The sequence below is a fragment of the Notechis scutatus genome, chromosome 1 (genome assembly GCF_049901735.1).
Source record: "Notechis scutatus isolate UNSWTSFEM ecotype Mainland chromosome 1, rNotScu1.2, whole genome shotgun sequence".
Classification (NCBI taxonomy): Eukaryota; Metazoa; Chordata; class Lepidosauria; order Squamata; family Elapidae; genus Notechis; species Notechis scutatus.
In genome coordinates, this window is record NC_142009.1 from 96,731,374 (window position 1) to 96,751,568 (window position 20,195).

At 36.7% G+C, this 20,195-nt stretch overlaps 1 protein-coding gene across 3 annotated transcripts in view; it reads left to right on the forward strand.

Moving 5' to 3' along the window:
• The window catches only part of ECHDC1 (ethylmalonyl-CoA decarboxylase 1), a 34,829-nt gene extending 16,266 nt beyond the window's left edge, over positions 1 to 18,563 (forward strand). For all 3 annotated transcript variants that reach the window (XM_026666083.2, XM_087972350.1, XM_026666080.2), the window contains 3 exons: positions 5,517 to 5,569; positions 8,475 to 8,555; positions 16,030 to 18,563. In XM_026666083.2, coding sequence (XP_026521868.1) covers positions 5,517 to 5,569; positions 8,475 to 8,555; positions 16,030 to 16,435 — 540 coding nt within the window. In that variant the 3' untranslated portion in view covers positions 16,436 to 18,563. The remainder of the gene's footprint in view (positions 1 to 5,516; positions 5,570 to 8,474; positions 8,556 to 16,029) is intronic.
• Positions 18,564 to 20,195: the final 1,632 nt, after the last annotated feature.

Below are 20,195 nucleotides of genomic sequence, written 5' to 3' on the forward strand. Positions count from 1 at the left end.
AGAGAAAAACTGAAACGTATACAAATTTCTTTAATTGGTTAAAATTTGCAGAGAGAAAAACTAAAAAGAAATTAGTAACTCTTATAACAAATAATGGTGCTGGAATTTACAAATAATAAATTCCAGAGTAGACTAAGAATGGCAGGTATTCAACATAAAAAGTCTGCACCATATAGGCCTCAACATAATGCATTTATAGAGAGACGAGGCCAAACACTGCAATCAATGGGAAGAACTATGTTATCTGATTCTGGATTACCTGACAATTTGTGGGGAGAAGCTATAATGTGTGGTAATCACATATTAAACAATGTTGTTAATTCAACAACAGGTGAATTACCATTCACTCTGTGGCATGGTAGGAAACCTGATTTGAGTTATATTCACACATTTGGTGCACCAGCATGGGTGCATATCCCTACACAACTCAGGCACAAAGGACAACGTAGAGCTAAAAGATTAATTTTTGTTGGATATCAAGCAAACCATAGATCTTATAGATTCTGGGAACCAGGTACATCTAGAGTATACTGCAGTGCTAGTGCACAATTCCTAGAACATATAGGATGGAATAGATTAGAGCAAGATTCAGATAATGATGTTATTATAGAACCCTATAAGAGGCAGAAAGAAAAGACTAGTTATAAGAAAAGTCCAATTAAAGAAGAAGTCCATGAAGAGCAAATAGAATCAGATCAAGAGGAAATAATTGATCAAGAAGAGATAGATAGTCAAGAACAGGAAATAAAGGAAAGCCCACCTGTAAGTCCTATTATACCTAGACGCACAACGCATATAACCAGACCACCTGAAAGATATCAGGCGAGTATTGTTTGCCAAGTAAATAAAGTTCCTAGTAGCATAGATGAACTTAAGATGTATCCTGCTAAGGATCAGGAGAATTGGCAAAAGGCAATGGAAAAAGAGTTAAATTCATTAAAGGAAATGAAGGTTTATGAAGAAACCAAATTACCTACAGGAGAAAAATCCATTGGGTGCAAATGGATATTTAAAGTAAAGACTGGAAATAATGGGAAAGTAACTTATAAGGCTAGATTAGTAGCACAAGGATTTAACCAAAATGTATTTGACTATGATGAGGTATTTGCACCAAATCTTAAGGCTACAACTTTAAGAGCCGCTTTAGTGTGGGCAGCTAAGAATAATTATATAGTTAACCATTTAGAGGTAGAAACTGCATATCTACATGCACCATTGCAGCATACAATATATTTGAAAAACCGGTTGGTATAAATGATAATAAAGTAAATAGTAATGATTGTTGGAAACTCAAGAAGAGTTTATATGGATTGAAACAATCTGGCTATGAATGGAACCAATATATTGTGAAAGAATTAAACAATATAGGGTTTAAATCTGGTTTAGCAGATCCATGTATGTTTAAAAGAGAAAATAATGGAACGGTGTCATTATTGTTATTATTTACAGATGATATTGCTTTGATTACTAAGACCAATAATGAAGCTACTGAGATTATTTCATTATTAGCCAAAAGGATAAAATTAAAGCATTTAGGTGAAATTAAAAGTATCTAGGATTGACAATTAATAAAACCACAAAAGGATTTAAGATATCTCAAGAGGATAAAATTTGCCAATTAATTAAATTGTATAAAATGGAACTTTGTAAGCCTGCAAAGACTCCAATGAGTCAGGAAATTTGCAAATGGATGCTCAAAGTCCCAAATTTGATAAGACCATATATCAATCTTTGATTGGTAGCTTATCATATATAAGCAGTTGGTCAAGGCCAGATATAGCTTATAGTGTTAATCAGCTGGCACGATATAATAATGATCCACATCAATGTCATTGGCAAGCATTAAAGAGAATTTTAAGATATCTTAAAGGAACAATGCACCATGCATTGTATCTAGAGCCAAAAGGTGATTTGAATCTTAGTGCCTATGCAGATGCAAGTTTTGCAACTGACATAAACACTAGAAAATCAACATCTGGGATGGCTATATTACTTGGTAAGACACTAATAGGATGGAGGTCAATCAGGCAACAGCATATTAGCTTGTCAACGATGGAAGCAGAATTTTCATGTCTGTCATTACTATGCACTGACTTAATTCTGTACAAACAGTTATTATTAGACATGGGTATAACTGTTAATGATTCTATTATTGTGTACGAGGACAACCAGGCAGCTATACAGTTACCTACTAATATTGCTGTAAAGACTAGATCAAAGCATACTGATTTAAGATACTTAAATGTTAGAGAATCTGTTAAAAATGGTTTAATTAAACTTGAGTACTGCATGACGGAAGAAAATATTGCAGACCAGTTTACAAAAGCACAAGGTGTTGTAAAATTTAAAGAGAGTTGTGACAATTATGATTTGAAAGTGTAAATGGATATATTATTGTAATATTTATTATTATTACCAAAAGGGGAGAATGTTAGGGATAACATTGTTTTACCCTAACTGTTTTGGGTAAAGATAATAAAATGATGAATCATGGTTTGTCAGATAAAGTGTATGTGACTTTAAGCTAAAGGAATGTAATTAAGGGTGCAGCTGTAAAAGTACTATATAAGCAGCAAGGCACTCTCTGGCTCTTACTGGCTGGCTTATTGAAGACTGCATTCTTGCTGGATCGGGAGGAGAAAAAGTGTTGGATTACTTTGAAGATATTTCAACGGAGAGAAGATAAGTTTTGGACAGATTTATTATATGTGTACTGACACTGGCTATTCGACACGGACTTTGCAATTAGAGTATCTTCGACAAAACTTGACTGAATTTGGTATTTGACTAATGGACTGTTTATAATGACTATGCTATAATTCTTAAATGGAATAAATTATAATTTTTGATAGCACAAGCGTATCTGTATTTTTACTGCGTGTTAACTAGAAAACTTATCTCACACATTTACCTGTCTTCCTATCTGACTTCGCTGTACATTCTGTTTAGTTTGTTTTCCTTAACACCCGTTGGGGAATCCAGGCTTAACATGAAAACCCCAAATCCACAATCTCAGAAAATTAGAATATTACATACAATCAATAAAACAAGGATTATACATAGAACAATATCGGACTTCTGAAAAATATAAGCATGCATATGTACTCAGTACTTTTGCAGCAATTACTGTCTCAATGCAGCGTGGCATGGAAGCTATCAGCCTGTGGCACTGCTGAGGTGTTATGGAAGACCAGGATGCTTCAATAGCGGCCTTCAGCTCTTCTGCATTGTTCGGTCTCATGTTTCTCATTTTTCTCTTGGCAATGCCCCATAGATTCTCTATGGGGTTCAGGTCAGGCGAGTTTGCTGGCCAATCAAGCACACGGTCATCCCATGGTCATTGAACCAGGTTTTGGTGCTTTTGGCAATGTGGGCAGGTGCCAAGTCCTGCTGGAAAATGAAGTCAGCATCCCCATAAAGCTCGTCTGTGGAAGGAAGCATAAAGTGCTCCAAAATCTTCTGGCAAACAACTGCATTGACCCTGGACTTAATGAAGCACAGTGGACCAACACCAGCAGATGACATGGCTCCCCAAATCAACACAGACTGTGGAAACTTCACACTGTACTTCAAGCATCTTGCAATGTGTGCCTCTCCATTCTTCCTCCAGATTCTGGTCCTTGGTTTCCAAATGAGATGCAAAAGTTGCTCTCATCAGAAAAGAGGACTTTGGACCACTGAGCAACAGACCAGTTCTGTTTTTCTTTAGTCCAGGTAAGATGCTTCTGACGTTGTTTGTTGTTCAGGAGTGGCTTGACAAGAGGAATACAACATTTGAAGCCAATGTCCAGGATCCGTCTGTGTGTGGTGGCTCTTGATGCACTGAGTCCAACTTCAGTCCACTCCTTGTGAAAGTCCCCAACACTTTCGAATGGCCTTTTCCTGACAATCCTCTCCAGGCTGCGGTCATCCCTGCTGCTTGTGCACCTTTTTCTTCCACTTTTCCCTTCCACATAACTTTCTATTAATGTGCCTGGATACAGCACTTTGGGAACATCCAACTTCTTTTGCAATTACCTTTTGAGGCTTTCCCTCCTTATGGAGAGCGTCAATGATGGTTTTCTGCACAACGGTCAGGTCAGCAGTCTTTCCCATGATTGTGATTCCTACTGAACCTGACTGAGAGACCATTTAAAGGCTCAGGAGCCCTTTGCAGGTGTTTTGGCTTAATTAGCTGATTAGAGTGGGACACTTTGAGCCTAGAATATTGAACCTTTTCACAATATTCTAATTTTCTGAGATTGCGGATTTGGGGTTTTCATGAGCTGTAAGCCATAATCATCTCAATTATGACAAATCACGGCCTGAACTATCTTGCTTTGCAGGTAATGAGTCTATCTCATATATTCGTTTCACCTTTTAAGTTGCATTACTGAAATAAATGAACTTTTACACAATATTCTAATTTTTCAAGTTTCACCTATAATACACTGGCAGCTGACCTAGTGGCCTGTTTGACTACTTTGCTAGCCAATAAAGCAATAATGTTACAGGAAATCACTGACAGGAGTGTTGTTTTCAGGAGTTAATGAGGGAGCTTACAGGTTCATTACTCTTTCCACAGCTTGGAATTTGACTATCGCAAAAGAGGTATATTGCAGCCTTTCTCAACTTGGTGCCTTCCTAATTCAATTGGGCTACAGTCCCCATTCTGATTGCACAGAACTCCAGGGCACCAGGTAAAGGATGATTGCTGGATAGGGTGTGTATAATATGACTGTTCCTAATTTAGGATAAAGATTTCTATTCTAAGCTGCTTAGAGTTCAGACCATGCGAGTGGAGATAAAGCTATTATCAAATATTACAGTGAAGAGTAGAAACACCTTACATACGGAAAACAGAATTCCAGACTAGGTAGGACTTCGCTCGGATCAAGTCTTTACTTGTGCAGAGTTTCTTTGCTTTACGACAGAGAACGGCACTACAATATATGTAAAAATGTTCTGAAATTCTTGAAAACTATTTTTTATATTTAGACAAAATAATGTATAGATTAGTATATTGATTTCACTGCAAATTATCAAACATCAGTTTGCAAAAGTCAATAAATCCTGATTATAATATTGCAGAATGACAAAATAACAACCAAATCAGGGCAAAGGCCAAAAGGTTTTTTTTTTTGGGGGGGGGGGATTATTATTATGAAATAAAATTCAAAGAAAAACAGCAGGGGCTTAACAAACCTTCATGATATTGTGCTACTTTCTGTGCGTACTTCTAAAATTGTGCAAAAATATAAAATCTCTGGTAACTGATGCTTAATTTTTCTGAAATTGTTTGCAATAGGAATAGGAGAAGAAAAGGGGGCTCTCCCTCTATACCTTTCTACCAACAAGAACCCAATCTCCTTGAAAAGTTATTCTGTAAAGATGAATAAATTGAGCAGATTGTTTGAGAAATGTATTCTTTGCATGTTCACTGGGAATCAAGATACTTTTAACACTAAATATATCAAGCAGTTTCTTCCATTTTTTATTATTAGAATATATCTTGATATTTTCTTTCTGTTTTCTAGGATGGAATGAACATGTGTATGTTCATGCAAAACATCTTAACCAGACTCATGAGGTAGTATGTTCAGTGTTTTGTTTTGTGTATTTTCCCCCTCAAAACATAGGAAGGTTTATATGAAATTTCAGCATCATCTAATAATGTTATGGTGCACTTTGGTAGATCCAGAAATATTTGGAAACAGAATAATTGATTCTTATTTAAAAAAAAAGTCTGATTTTTTAGAATTTGTTGATTTGTGGTCTTTTTTTTAAATTACGACTTGGGAATATGCCCTTTGTAGACATAAAATCCCAGAAACTAAGAAGTGTTGAGGTTTTGTAATATATATACATACCCTACTTTTACAAATCCATCTTCCCTATCATAGAAGTCAGTCATCTTGAAAATTTGGCAAGTTTTCTTTTTGCAACCTACGTAAATCCATGAATGGAACACATGCAGAGAATAAAATAGGAGTTTTACCCACCATCTGTTATCTCCATGCTCCCACATAAGTAGATTCTACTCTTCAGCCTGTTTTACTATCTATAGTAGCGATCAGGGATCCATATTTCTCTTGAATTATATTTATATCATATTTTTGAGTTCAGTTTTATGAAGGCTGTTGGGGAAATATTTGATCTGGTCACACTTGGAGATGTGGAAAACATTGTGGGTCTTTCACATTTAATCCCATTCCCATCATTTAGAATATTTCTTTAACAAGCTGTAGGTTTATCACTTCCATGAAGTGATAAATCTACTTTAATAAAAAAAGTATTGAGTAATTCCTGTTCAAGGTCACACAAGAATTATGAGACAGTATACAATGGGCTAATGCAGTACATAGAGATAGTACACAATGAAGAGAATTAGGAGAAAAATGTTTAGTAAATTAATTTTGTGCTGTGCTGGAGAGCAGGGCCAAGACGTGCAATGATACAGAAAGGACAAAACAACCCTCAATCTCCCAAGGATAAAAGCCATCTGAATTGGCAGTTGAAAGTTACTTTAACACTGTCTAGGACTGACCCAGCTTCTTTCTGAGAAGTGTGTATTCTTAATTTCTTTCTGTGACTAGCTTTTAATAAGCACATTTAAAGAAGCAACCCTAAAATTTAATTTTGTATCTGTTGCTATGTCACATTTTTTTTGTCCATTTGCGCTACAGGGATTTAAAAAGGGCAGGGGAAAATGTATTAATTTCTGAATGTATTCACAAATAATTTAGGGGAACATTGCCAAAAGGCTTCAACAATGGAAGTTCTCGTATTTATTTACTTGTGCCGCAGTGTTTATATTCTGCTCAAATTAATAGAGACTAGCAGAAGCACAACTAGAGATCCTTAGAAACCCCTAAACCACATGAAACAAAACAATAATAAAGAATGCCTTTATTACAACAGCACATTTTTAGAGTTTTGGGATGACTGTGATGAAGAGTGACTATTGGGTTACTACTGGCTTACACTTTGCTTTAGAACTCATAGGCTGGGATCCTCAGTAGACTTACTTTAGGTGTTTTGACTGGACAGATCAAGGGTTCCCTGCATTTCCAGCCTTCCTTGAATTAATTAGTGCATACATCAGAATTAGTGTAGTTTACTTTTCTTTATTGTCATTGTACCTTGTACGATGAAATTAAACGCCATCTTCAGTGTAAATTATAACTATATAAAAATAAAACACAAACACACATCCTTCATATTCCATACAATTGAATTGAAAACCCGATATTGCATTAAATTGCACTATACAGTAGAATTTAGTAGAGTTACTGCCCTGGGATAGAAGCTGTTTTTCAGCCTATTTGTCCTTGTTTTATTATCCTGTACCATCTGGCAGGTGGTAATAGCTCAAAAAAAGGGTGCCCAGGATGAGATGGATCTTTAAGAATGTTTTGAACTTTCTTAAGGCAGCGGGAGCTATAAAGCTCTTCCAAAGAGGGGAGAGGGCAACCAATGATCCTCTGGGCAATGACATTAACCCTCTGGAGTGCTGTCCTATCTGCCACTGTGCAACTGGCAAACCATACACAGGTGCAGAAAGTTAAAATACTCTCTATGGTGCAGCGGTAGAAGGTCACCAGCAGTTTTTCATTCAGTTGTTGTTTCCTGAGAAGTCTCAGGTAGTATAATCTCTGCTGGGCCCTTTTGACCGGTGCTGTAATGTGAGCACCCCAGGCAGGTCTTCTTTTATGATAACAACCAAAAACTTAAAACTGGCCACTTGCTCCATTCAGTCTCCATTGATAAGCAAGGGCTGGATGTCTGATCTATTCCTTCTATAGTCCACTATAAGCTCCTTGGTCCTATTGGTGTTAAGGGCTAAGTTATTGTCTCCACACCATGAAAGCAACTGGTCTACCTCATCTCAACAGGCAGATTCATTCCTCCTGGAGATGAGTCCCACCATTATGAGTATGTTTAGAAAAATTATGCATTATTGCATCGTATATTTGGAATGTGTTTGATAAAATGGACTATTTTTATATATAAAAAACTATTTCTCATAGGAAATATTACTGAAATTGAATGCAAATATCAAGAATTGTGTACATTATAAGGATATTATTTCTTGGGATCATTTATCATATATTAATTGATGTCTTTGTCTTCCCACACTGAATAAAACTAATATATCTAATTGCCCTCACAGAACCATGGAGAAGGTTTTTTTTCCTTTAACAAACACATCCTCAGGAATTTCTTCTTAATTAAAAATTTCTCTCATAACCTAATTTTGTTGGTTTGGATTGCACAGCCCCATTCAGCCTTTTGTTGCTAATTTTGGATTTCTAGTGGGGGTGGGTTTCAAACATCACTGAAATATCTCCACAGATCTTGTGCAGTTGCTAGTCTTCTGCTTGAATTGCTTGATAATTTATTCAACATGAATAGGCCAATTTCTGCTTATATAATGTGTGTTTTCAGGTTTGTAATGTTTGAATTGTTTCTTTTTGATTTCTCCTGTTATGTAGGTTACCTCTAATCACAGCTGCATTAGTCCAAGGGAAAGCTCTAGGTGGAGGAGCAGAACTAACTACTGCATGTGATTTCAGGTAAGCTTCAAAGCATCACTCATAATTATGGGGCCCCATTCAGATGCTATTTCCTCCCCAAATTGTCCCAGAGGAAATGTGGTAGCAAATGCAGTGTTATCCTAACTCTTATTTCCTTCCTGTTCTAATTACCCTATTCTGCTGTGACATATTTTAGTATTTTTCTTTAGTTCTATTATTCTGTCTATCGATCTAACTATCACAAAGTATATTTTAATGTGTGCACTTTACTTTTTAACTGTTTGATGATTTAATGTTATATTGTAAAACACTGACCTAAGAGAACTCTTAACTTTAACAAGATGTGTGTTTCTGCATTTAGCTATCATATAATTCAGAACCTATGTTCTATTTAGTTACAACTGTTTAAAAAATGTTAAGCAATGTCCCCCACCATTTTTATTTGATTGTGATTCATTCATTGTGGTTGTAGGCCTGATAATTAGATCTTTGTCATTTAAAAGCCATGCACTTACTGCAATAACCTAATAATCTCCATTACACAAACTTCCCTTCATATTTCCTAAGTATACCAGCCGAAATTTGCCTTCCATGTCATTCTGTTTCCTTTGTCTAGGTTACTAAAACTGTCTGTTAATGGTAAAATAAGTCTCCTTCAAGTTCTTATTTTAATACAGAATGTCTATGGAGATTCTCAGTCATCTAGGTCATGGTTGTCCCAAAGGTGCTTTTTGAAAAGAAATATAAATTCTTCCATTTCCCACCATTCAGTTAGAATTGAAGGTGTTTCTTGGGTGAGAAACAAAATGTCTTCAAGAGAAAAAAACAAAGACAGTCCAGTTGCCTTTTGAAAAAGCACCTTTGGGGCATTTTACACGCACCTTTCTAGGCTGTTACATGCCAATAACCCATACCCCAGGTGCAGAGGTGGTATTCAGCAGGTTCTGACCAGTTCTGGAGAACCGGTAGAACAAATTTTGAGTAGTTCAGAGAACCAGCAAATACCACCTCTGACTGGAGATTTTACAGATTTTAGCCCTGCCACGCCCACCAAGCCACACCCACAGAACCGGTAGTTAAAAAAAAATGAATCCCAACACTGCCCAGGTGCCTTAATGAGGTCCCTCTGCATAGCCCCTGCTGTGTCTCAGGTGCCCCAAATTCCCTCCCTTGCAGGTGGATTCAGCTTATTCATAAATACCTGCCTGAGATATTCCAATGAGATTCTGTCCTCTGGAGGATAATGATTCAGTAACCATCAAATCCTGATTTTTCCCTAATGCTCTCCAAATCAATCTGCAATCTATAAATCTTTGTGGGGTGATGAAAATTTTCCTTTTTATATATTTAGAGCATAGACTTTTAACCAGATCAGAATATCAGATAATTAAAACAGTAAATGTACATTTATTTATGGCAAGGGTCTTCAAACATGACAGCTTTAAGACTTGTGGACTTCAACTCCCATAGCTTCTCCTCCAGTCATGTTAGCACAGGAATTCTGGGAATTGAAGTCCACAAGTTTTAAACTTGCCAAGTTTGAAGACCCTTGATTTATGGTATACAATATTTAGAACAAGCAGTCACATGTTAAGTATAATAAGAATTATATTTGTGTTCCTTGTAAGTTTGTAAAGTTCACATGGATAATGTTTTGTGAGGAATAAAAATACTTACATGAACTCAATTGCATCAATGTCTGCAAGACATTGGGTTAGATTTGGGTACCCTTTTTTTCTTTGGTCATTGTTCAGAATTCTCCCATTCCACCCACCTTTTCCTTGTGCCTTTAGCAAGTACAGGTGATTGGAATTTAGAATATAAGACCTATATGTAATTCCTTGTACTTCAGTCTATGTTATTAGGTAGCTCACATAATATAAATCTGGCAAAAAGCCCTAATCAGAATACGTTGCTCAAAACAAGGTCAAATGTGATCAACTCAATGCAGACATTTTCTCAGCTTTCTCCCCCCCCCACCCCCCCACCCCCCCCCCAAAAAAATCACCCTACCCACTTTGCTTTAGATCAGAGGTCTCCAAACTTGGCAACTTTAAGACTTGTGGACTTCAACTCCCAGAATTCTCCAGACAGCATAGTTGTCTGGAGAATTCTGGGAGTGAAGTCCACAAGTCTTAAAATTGACAAGTTTGAGGACCCCTGCTTTAGATACACAAATTTGATATCAGTGTATAATTACAGTCAAGGAACACTGTATAAGTTATAGGATTGTCTGCAATCTTGATTTCTGACAGTTTAATTCTCCTAGCTAAAGATCTGGTTTTATAGGAATTTTGATTTTTTAAAAAATTCATCTCAGCACAACTAGCAATAAAGTGGGGGAAAGCTGTATCATTTAGCTATCCCTTTCCTATGATTGTAAAAATATACAAGAAGATGACCGAGTTGGACAAAATGCCTGTCTTTTCAGTATACTGTTCCACATTGGCCTTCCAGGTGTGTTAGGAAGACTTAGCCCAGATAGGAAATCAATAACATCCTCTTACTTATGGTCACCAGCAATTGGAAAAAGACCAGGAGGATTTTATGTGCATTTATACGTATGTGGTGTGTGTGTCTACTGTCTATGTGTGTGTGTGTGTGTGTGTGTGTGTGTATAGCTATATACCGATAGATAGATAGATAGATAGATAGATAGATAGAGTACACACACACACACACGCACACACACACTGTATACTCAACCACACACATACTTGGCAAATGTATTTGGCAAGAATGGTCGGAAAGGAAGATTTGAATAGAGGTGTATTCATATGTAGGCACAGCTCTGTGTATCCATGCCAACCGTAGAAGTGATGCTCCGCATACCAGTGGTTCCTTGTCCTCTTCTGGCCTGACTGTTTGTTTATAGGAGGCTGAGAAAGGGGTGCAGGAGACTAATTTTCACTGATTTAATAGAGATACCATTTGCCTTACAACAGTCTGTAAGCGCAAAGAAGTAAGTATAAATAGTAGGCAGGCAGGCAGGCAGAAAGACAGACACTGGTGGCTCTCCTTTTTTAAAGGCCATGTAAAATCCATCACTAGAGGCCTTAAAAATGTAGAGCTATTACCTTATTCAGGCCATTGTTACCTGATGTGGTAGTTTGCATACATTTCTGCTTGCAGTCTGTTTTTGTCAATAGGGTTCCATATATTAATTTTTGTCTACTATTTTAAAATAAGCCATCATTATTATAAAATGCATTGAGCTCCCCTGCATAAAGGAAAGAAAGGGGTCTGAACAAACCAGACAGGAAGTCCGTGGCCAGGCCTTTGAATGGTAAATGTGACAGGATGCAGGTGTTTGTCCTGCCTGATTCTTTTGTCAAATCATGCCACAATTGTCTATTCTCAGGCTTGTCTTCTTCCCTGGTGGATTTCACATAGAATAGAATAGAATAGAATAGAATAGAATAGAATAGAATAGAATAGAATAGAATAGAATAGAATGCTTTATTGGTCAAGTGTGATTGGACACACAAGGAATTTGTCTTGGTGTAAATACTTTCAGCATACATAAAGAAGAGGTACATTCATTAAGAATCAAGAATCATAACATACAACACCTAATGATAGTCATAGGGTACAATCAACAATCAAATCATACTAGGAAACAGTCAAGTGGGAGGGGATGGGTGATAAGGAGTGGTGAGAAGATTAACAGTAATAGTAGTGTACACTTTGTAAATAGTTGAACAGTGTTGAGGGAATTATTTGTTTAGCAGATAATTAGGTCCCATACTTTTGTATTTTCCTCCCATGTGTAGCCTCCTCCCATCCCTTAATTTGTATCCTCACTTTTTTCTGGCCCATATGCCCTTCTCATTTTCCCTTTTCACCATAAAACTGCTCCACTCTACAATCCCAAGCACACGTTGGAGAAGATACAAACTGTGGAGACATGTAGCTATTGTCAGAAGTAGATATTTACACTGCCATGCCTATTCAGATCTTTGGTTCTATTCCAACACTGTATAGCAGTGTCATGAGCTTCCTAAGAACTGTGCTAATCCTCTTCTGCAGTGTGATAATAGCTTCAGATTGTATGGTATGTTGTATTTTTCCGCCCCCTTTTTAAAAAGCACAATAAATGACAGTATATTTCCACAAAGTGGGATAAATAGCAGAGCCTTAACTATAGTTGCAATGAGCCATTTCCTACTACTTTCCCAAGGTGTAGATTAATATCCCCATTCATTATTACTCGTATCAAAATTTGCCTATCCTGTCCTACTTACAAATACTGCAAGCTATCCAGTTTCCTTTCTGAAGTATCACTTATTTGTTTCAGTTAAATGCTTTGTATGCCCTACCTTTTTTCTATTAACTACATGAAACATTAGCCTTCTTTTCAGTGTACATCACTATCTGGGTCAGTTTAAAATTAATTCAAGACCAAGAAATTACATTTGCTGTTGTGATATTACAATTCCTGTATGTGTGCGTTACACACGTCACGTATTGTATTATGTTATGCTTCGGTTTTATGGATCTTCCCTATCTATGCTGGATTTCAGATGCTATATCTGGAGATATTTTGAGACCCTAGTGTTCCTATACTTTTCTGGATATATTTTTTCAATACTATCCACTTTCATAAGTTTATTGTTCATCAGTAGAACACGGCTTTTAGCTTAGTGCTGAATGCAGTGACTTGTCCTTGCTTTATTGAGTTCAGCCAACAATGAATTGGGTTGATATTTTAGAGTGCTAACTTCTTTTTGAAGAAAGAGATTAATTGCAATCTGTCTATTGAAAGTTTGTACTCTTTTCCTAAAATCTAATGCAGGGATGTCAAATTCAAGGCCTGCCAGCCAGAGCCGGCCCGTGGGGTGCTTAGATCTGGCCCGTGGAGCCGCCCTGGAAACAGCGAAGGACTGGCCCACGGGGCCTCTGCCTGCGAAAATGGGGCTTCCCAAGCTCCGTTTTCACTGGCAGAGGGCTGCAGGAGGCTGTCACAGCCGAAAATGGAGCCCAGGAGAGCTGCACATGCCCCTCCCAAGGTCCATTTTTGATGGCAGAGTGCTAGCAAAACAAAGTACTAGCAAATGTGGCATTTGATCACACGAGTGACGTTGAGCTGGCCACGCCCTCCCCCCAGCCACACTACCACCACCACCCCGAGGTCAAACACCACCCTGATGAGGCCTTCAATGAAGTCAAGTTTGACACCTCTGGTCTAGTGCAATTTCCTTTAAAAAAAAAACCTCAGCAAATAAATAATAGATTTCCATTTAATTTTGACACTACTATAGTCACCATTTGTGCAGATGGGGTGGAGTTGATATTTCTGTTTGTCTTCCTGCAGCTGTTCCTTTAGCTCAGAGATCAAGGTGATGAGAAGAGCCATAGAAGTTCTCTATCTCTTGGATATGGAAAGACAGGAAGAGAGGAATCATCCTCATAGTTGCAGTTAACTCAAGATTTATATTTAAAGCCTCCAGTCTATTTTATTTAGGAAAGACATGCACGGTGTAAGTGTAATTACACAAGGCAAAGTAGAGAGATAGACTTCCTTTAGCACCAATGGAAAATCACAGGCTAGAAACCCATATGACAGGAATGTTTTAATCCTGATTCCTGAATTAAGTATTGTACTCAACTTGATGATCTATACGGCTCCTCCAAATTCTGTGATGACATGTATACAAATACATATACTAAACAATCCACTGTTAAAAAGCACAGCCTGCCTCTGTGCATGAGTTTTGGTAAAAAGCAAATATTAGAAGAAGTGTTTGTGGAGTCACTGGATAAATGTGGACTAGATAGTACTAAAGTCTGGTGGATTTGAAACTGTTTAAACAACCGCATCCAAAAAGAATTCATAAATGGATCTGCATCTACTTGAAGGAAAGGACTCTTTTGAGTTTTCCAGAGCTTTGTATTCAGCCCAATGTCATTCAACATATTTAAAAATGATCTACCTGATACAATTGAAGAGATGATCATCAGATTTACGGATGACATTTGGGGGAGGCAAGCTAATGCGTCAGAGGGCAACAGCACAATTCAAAATCACTTTGACAGATCTGAACACTGAGCCAAATTGACCTGGTAGGATGATGTTTAGCTGTGATACGTGTATGGTCCCTTTAATTTTAAATGCATAGATATGGGATTGGGAAAATCTGGCTTAGTGAGAGAGTGTGTGAAAGCAGGAACAAAAAGTGCTAGTGGGCCAGCAGCAGAGTGTGAGTAAAAAGTTTATTTTGGGGTTTTATCAGAAGCATTGCATCCAGTTCATTGGAGGTAATAACTTCCTTGAACTACATTTATTTATTTATTTATATGTTGCCTGAGTCCTGACAATTCTAGGTGATTTACAATGGAAAACGTTGTTGTTTTTAAAGACCATGAGAAGCCCAAATTCAATATAACAAATACAAATCAATTACCTCCATTCCCACCTCCAAAGCAGGGATTTAATCTTCAGCCAGCCTCCAAGCTTAGTAGAGAAGTCAGATCTTCAATAATTTTAAAGTGGACATGAAGTAGTTATAATAAATTCAAAGGAGAGCTACCAGAATGATAAAGGATCTGAAAACCAAGCAATACAGAAAAGGCTACTAAATTCATAAAAGAGAAAAGGGGAGATGTGATAGTACTCTATAAATGTATATGAAAGGTTGTCCCGTGAAAGAGGTATCTGACAAAAAAAAATGATGACAAAATTGTCTGTAGTAGAGCAACCAGTGGTTTGAAAAGCAAAGAAATATTCAAACTGAGTTTTAGGAAGATTTCCATAGTGATTAAAAACTAGTAAACAATGGAACAATCTGTCTAGAATAATGGATTCATTACTGGAGCTATTAAAAGATGTCTGGGTGGCCACATGTCAAAGATGGTTTCGCCTTCAAAGGGACCGATTTGTATGTACTTACTTTGAGAGTAAAACAGCAGTGGATTGTCAAGAGTACTTGAGTAGCTTTTCATTTAGGTCTTCACAGCTCCACTGCCAACCACAACTTCTGACTTGTAAGATCAGTCAAAACTTTTGGATGGGTATTGTGTGTGCTTGCTCCTGTTATTTCCAGCTTATCTTTTTAATTTTCACTTGAAAAAGAGATGCTTGATAATATTGTAATTTTCCCCAATACTTAATTATCACCTTTGTTGTTAACAGTGTGATACATGTTTGCCCACTGCAATTATCATTTTTAAATGTTTCCAAAAGTAAAAGCTGGAGGAAAATATTTAAGCTAGATATGCTATGAACTTTAAATTCTTTACAAATTTGTGAGCCAGAATGTCAACATTAGATCTACAGAGTAATATTTATAAATTCTGGATTATGGGGCACTTTAAAAATGATCTCTTTGTGTTGTATTACTTAGGGCAAAATTGCAGCAAATCAACTGTCTGTTACTTGATTAATGTGTCTAGTATTAAAAGGTGTTCATTGTCAGCAACTTTTATCCAGAACTGTGCATTGCGTTGAAATGAAGCTAAAATTGTATTATTGCAACACTTTAAACATAATCTTTTTTTTTCCCTCCATTGACAGGTTAATGACACCAGAGAGTGAAATTAGGTTTGTCCACAAGCAAATGGGCTTAGTGCCAGGCTGGGGGGGAGCTGCCCGGCTTACCCAAATCCTTGGCAGCAGCCCTGCCCTCAAGTTGTTGAGTGGTGCTATGAAACTGGATCCACAGAATGCCCTTCATATTGGTTTGGTAGATTCCATCTTGTCCTCATCAGATGAACATGAGTCTTTGAGAGAAATGCACACATGGCTTAAGCTATATACCAGGGGCCCTGCTGAAGTCATTCAGGCTGTGAAGAAAGTTGTTTCAGCAGGGAGAGAGCTACAATTAGAAGCTGCCTTGAGGAGAGAAAAAGAGGTATTTGGAACAGTTTGGGGTGGTCCTGCTAATGTGCAGGCATTGGCTCAGAGAACAAAACATAAATGAGACAATTTTCATCTTACTTTCTTCAACTAAAACAGCTGCTGTCAAAGACTGGTGGGAAACCTTCTAAACATTATGAACTCTAGGTGTTAGCCTTATTAGGACAGCTATCCTGGAATGCCACTGGCACCGCATTGACAATTAACTAGAGGTGCCACCCCAGGTTTTTTTTAAACAACACTCTCATTTTCTGGTCTTGCTTCTTTTCTTTCTACAAAGACTCCCACACTGATGGTACCACCTGATATGAACCCATTTGGAAATTAATGTGCATAAAGTGGTATGCTTTTATGATGTAAGAACTGTAAGACTTCAGAAAATAATTTTCCTCAGAATTTTTAAATGCTGGCATTATATGTGGTTTGTATATATAGATTTTGTGTTGAGAAGCTGCCTTTTTAAAGACAGGTTTAGTTGACATTAGTAACCTCAACTCAAAAGTCCTGAGATGATCACAGATAATTTATGATTTGCACACATCATACCTTTGAATAAACTATCTCATTGTGAATTGACTCATAACCCTGAATTGAAACTGAAAAATGCCAAATGCTTTTTGTTTGCATTGTTAAGTAGTTCCTTCTGTACTTATTTATAAGCAAAGCTCCTGCCTTCAAGCTTCACATCTGATTACTAGATTCTTGTTCTGCGAACAGAGCTCGTGGAGACACCCCATTTCATTGTGAATTTATAAAGTTGAAATAAGGAAGAAATATTCCCTGAGCTGTATGGCAAAATTTGACATTTTTGATATTTGTACTACCAGTTGCCACATCTGTGAAATTTATTTAATGGCTTGAAGTCTGTGCAGCAAGTAGATAGTACCAACAATCTAAATATAACATTCCATTGACCTTACCTGTTCTAATTAACTTGTATGAAGCATCTTGGATGAACCAGTGTTTTTCAGATGTCCATATGCACATTTACTTGACATATCATGCTAGAAGTAAAGTATCTGCTGTAGTTCTCAGTGCATTCTGCATACAGCACGTTCAGCTTACACTAGCCAGTCATTGTGTAAACAAGGCTATGTAACATTTGTGCTGCACTTCCCAAAATGCTTTGGAATACACATAGTAGTAAACAGAACACTTGAATTTAATTTTTTCCAACAGAACTTCATTTTCCCAGGACAGTGCAGGAGTTGGGTTCTTTATTTTCTGGAGGACTATTCTGAAATCAAATCCAAACAACTGCATAACTTTAAAATTAATTTTGATGACTAAGCTTAAGCTATATTAGTACATTCAACAATCTAGGAACCAGTTGAGGGAATAATATCTTTGCTCATTAGCTGAGATGGCATACAACACAACTGTGGGTGAATTCATCAACCTAGACTGCCTTAAGAGACCTCTGTTAAACCATGTTAGCTGCTTTTGTGAAGAAAAGGACTTCACTGCTGAACTTGCCTTTATTAAGTACCCCATTTCTATACTTTTTCTGAGATCAGAGAAGGTGCTCTTCCCAGCTGCAGGCAGAAGCATGAAGAAAGTGGCAAGGCCTCTGGATTTTGTTCGGTTCACAAGATGTGATACCAAAATAAACATCTAACCTTCCCTCTGGACTGGGAAAAAAAAGGACTAAGTCCCATCGTTCACCATTCCAATTAAAGTTGAACATATAGTTAAGGACTTAGAGCAATTTGAGAACATCTACAGCTGGGAATGATCTCTTCAAATCTGCAGACTTGTGTTTATTGCAGTAGCCTTGAATGTGTTGAAATTAAGGCCTGGTACTATCTTGTAAGCAGATTTGAGCATGTATTTCTTAATTGCATACTTGCAGTATACAATTTACTAATAGAAAATGAGACATGGGAAGAATTTTTAAAAATCAGTTAAGCAGGAGTCCGATATTTACTTCAGTAAAATACATAATTGGGATGTCTACTTTTAATTGGAGTCCATTATGTCTCTAGTCTCAAACTATTTCACATGTGTACTAATTAATACTTAAATATTTAATACTCATTAAAATTTGTATATTAATTAAACAATGCTTATTAAAATTTAAGTTTCTTGTGAATGTGACAAAAAAAGAATATGAAGTATGTAATTGTTCAGAATCTTTAAATGTTCGATTCTGTAAAGGAGATCTACGGGCAGAAATAAATTATTTAAATAACTCCATTGCTCAGATTTCCTGGTTACTGGCAGGTAGAGTAGGAACTGGTGCAATTTAATATAAACCAGATTTGCTAAATAACAGAAGCAATAACTAGGTATCTACTGTTTCAAGGTTTTTTTTAAGTATTGAGCATCTTGCTCTATTGCACACAATCTTGTATCTACAAAGCTCTAACATGTTTAGAAGCAACTCGGCTAAATGTTTTAAGAGCTATGGTTCATGTCCCTCAGTGTGTGACAATTGCTTAACTGTGCCTGAAATCCAGACTAGCTTTTATAGAAATGTGTGTGAGACTATGTTGCTTAACATATGGGTTAAAACATATCTTTATGGGGATATCTTTGGCCTACTTGATCTTCATGGATAATTTTGCATCATCCTGGAAGAAAATACGAAATAAGGAAGGTGTAGACTCAGCCCAATATTTTCAACCCTTAGGAGTTAAAATGTTGTAATCTAAACATTGTGTTCTTTGAGCCTGATGTCCCTGAGAAGGCTGGAGTATATCTCCTTATTAATGCAAATGTTTTGCACTAGCCAACTATATTAGATGTAATAACTGAGCAAGTTTGGTGAGGGAAATATTTTTGGGTAGGTGATTAGTGTTTAGAAATCTGCAGAATAATCACTAAATTCTGATTTACTGCTACTGCTGTAAGTAATGGGTGGAACTCAGGAACTGCTACTCTACTATGGACTTACTCTATTATCTGAATAATTTTACATTTTTCTGTTTTCATCTACATGTATTGGAAATTTGATTCCTGAATTAAATATTTACCAGAGTGCCATCTTAAACAAAAATTTCATATAGAAATATACGCAGTGTGTCAAATGGTGACTCAGACACTATTATTTTCAGTTATTAGGAATAGTTTGTTCATTTGATGGGCTCTTAATACAAAGTACATATTTTTATATATATTGCAGTATATCTCTGTAAAGCAACTACAACTACTTTGAGATTAAGCTATAAACAGGTGGCCCATTGCATGCTAGGACTTCTCAATTACGTTACTTTAAAATTCATTTAATTATGGTGCTGAAGTATTACAGGGTTTTAAATTTATTTTTAGCTTGCCTTTATTATTTTTATAAATAATTCAAGGCAGTGAACATACCTAATACTTCCTCCTTCTATTTTCTTGAAAATATCAACAACCCAGTGAAGTGGGCTAGGCTGGGCTGAGACAATGTGACTATCCCAAAGTTACTAGCCATACCTAAAGCAGGACTATAACACATAGTTTTCTAGTTTCTAGCCTGGTGTCTTAACCACTAGACCAAACTGGTTATCTTGTAAATGATGTAAAGCCATTCCTAGCAAAGCATAATTAAATAACACAATAAGTGAAAACAAAATTTTAATAATTTCAATGTAAAAATAATTTGCTAACGTCCTGTTATAGAGAAAGTAGGAGAAGCAAATGTGATAGTGCCTTTACTATTAACTATTAACTATTGTAAGCATCTTTCCATAGGAGCCTATTGTGTAAGCAACTGTATTTTTCTACTCAACGTTTCTTCCAGTCATCTTGTTCTGCAGTGCATTTTGTTCTTCTGTTAAGCAAACAAAGGCAGTGCATATACCTCTTTCAAGACATGTCTTTAGTGTGATATGGAATTAAGA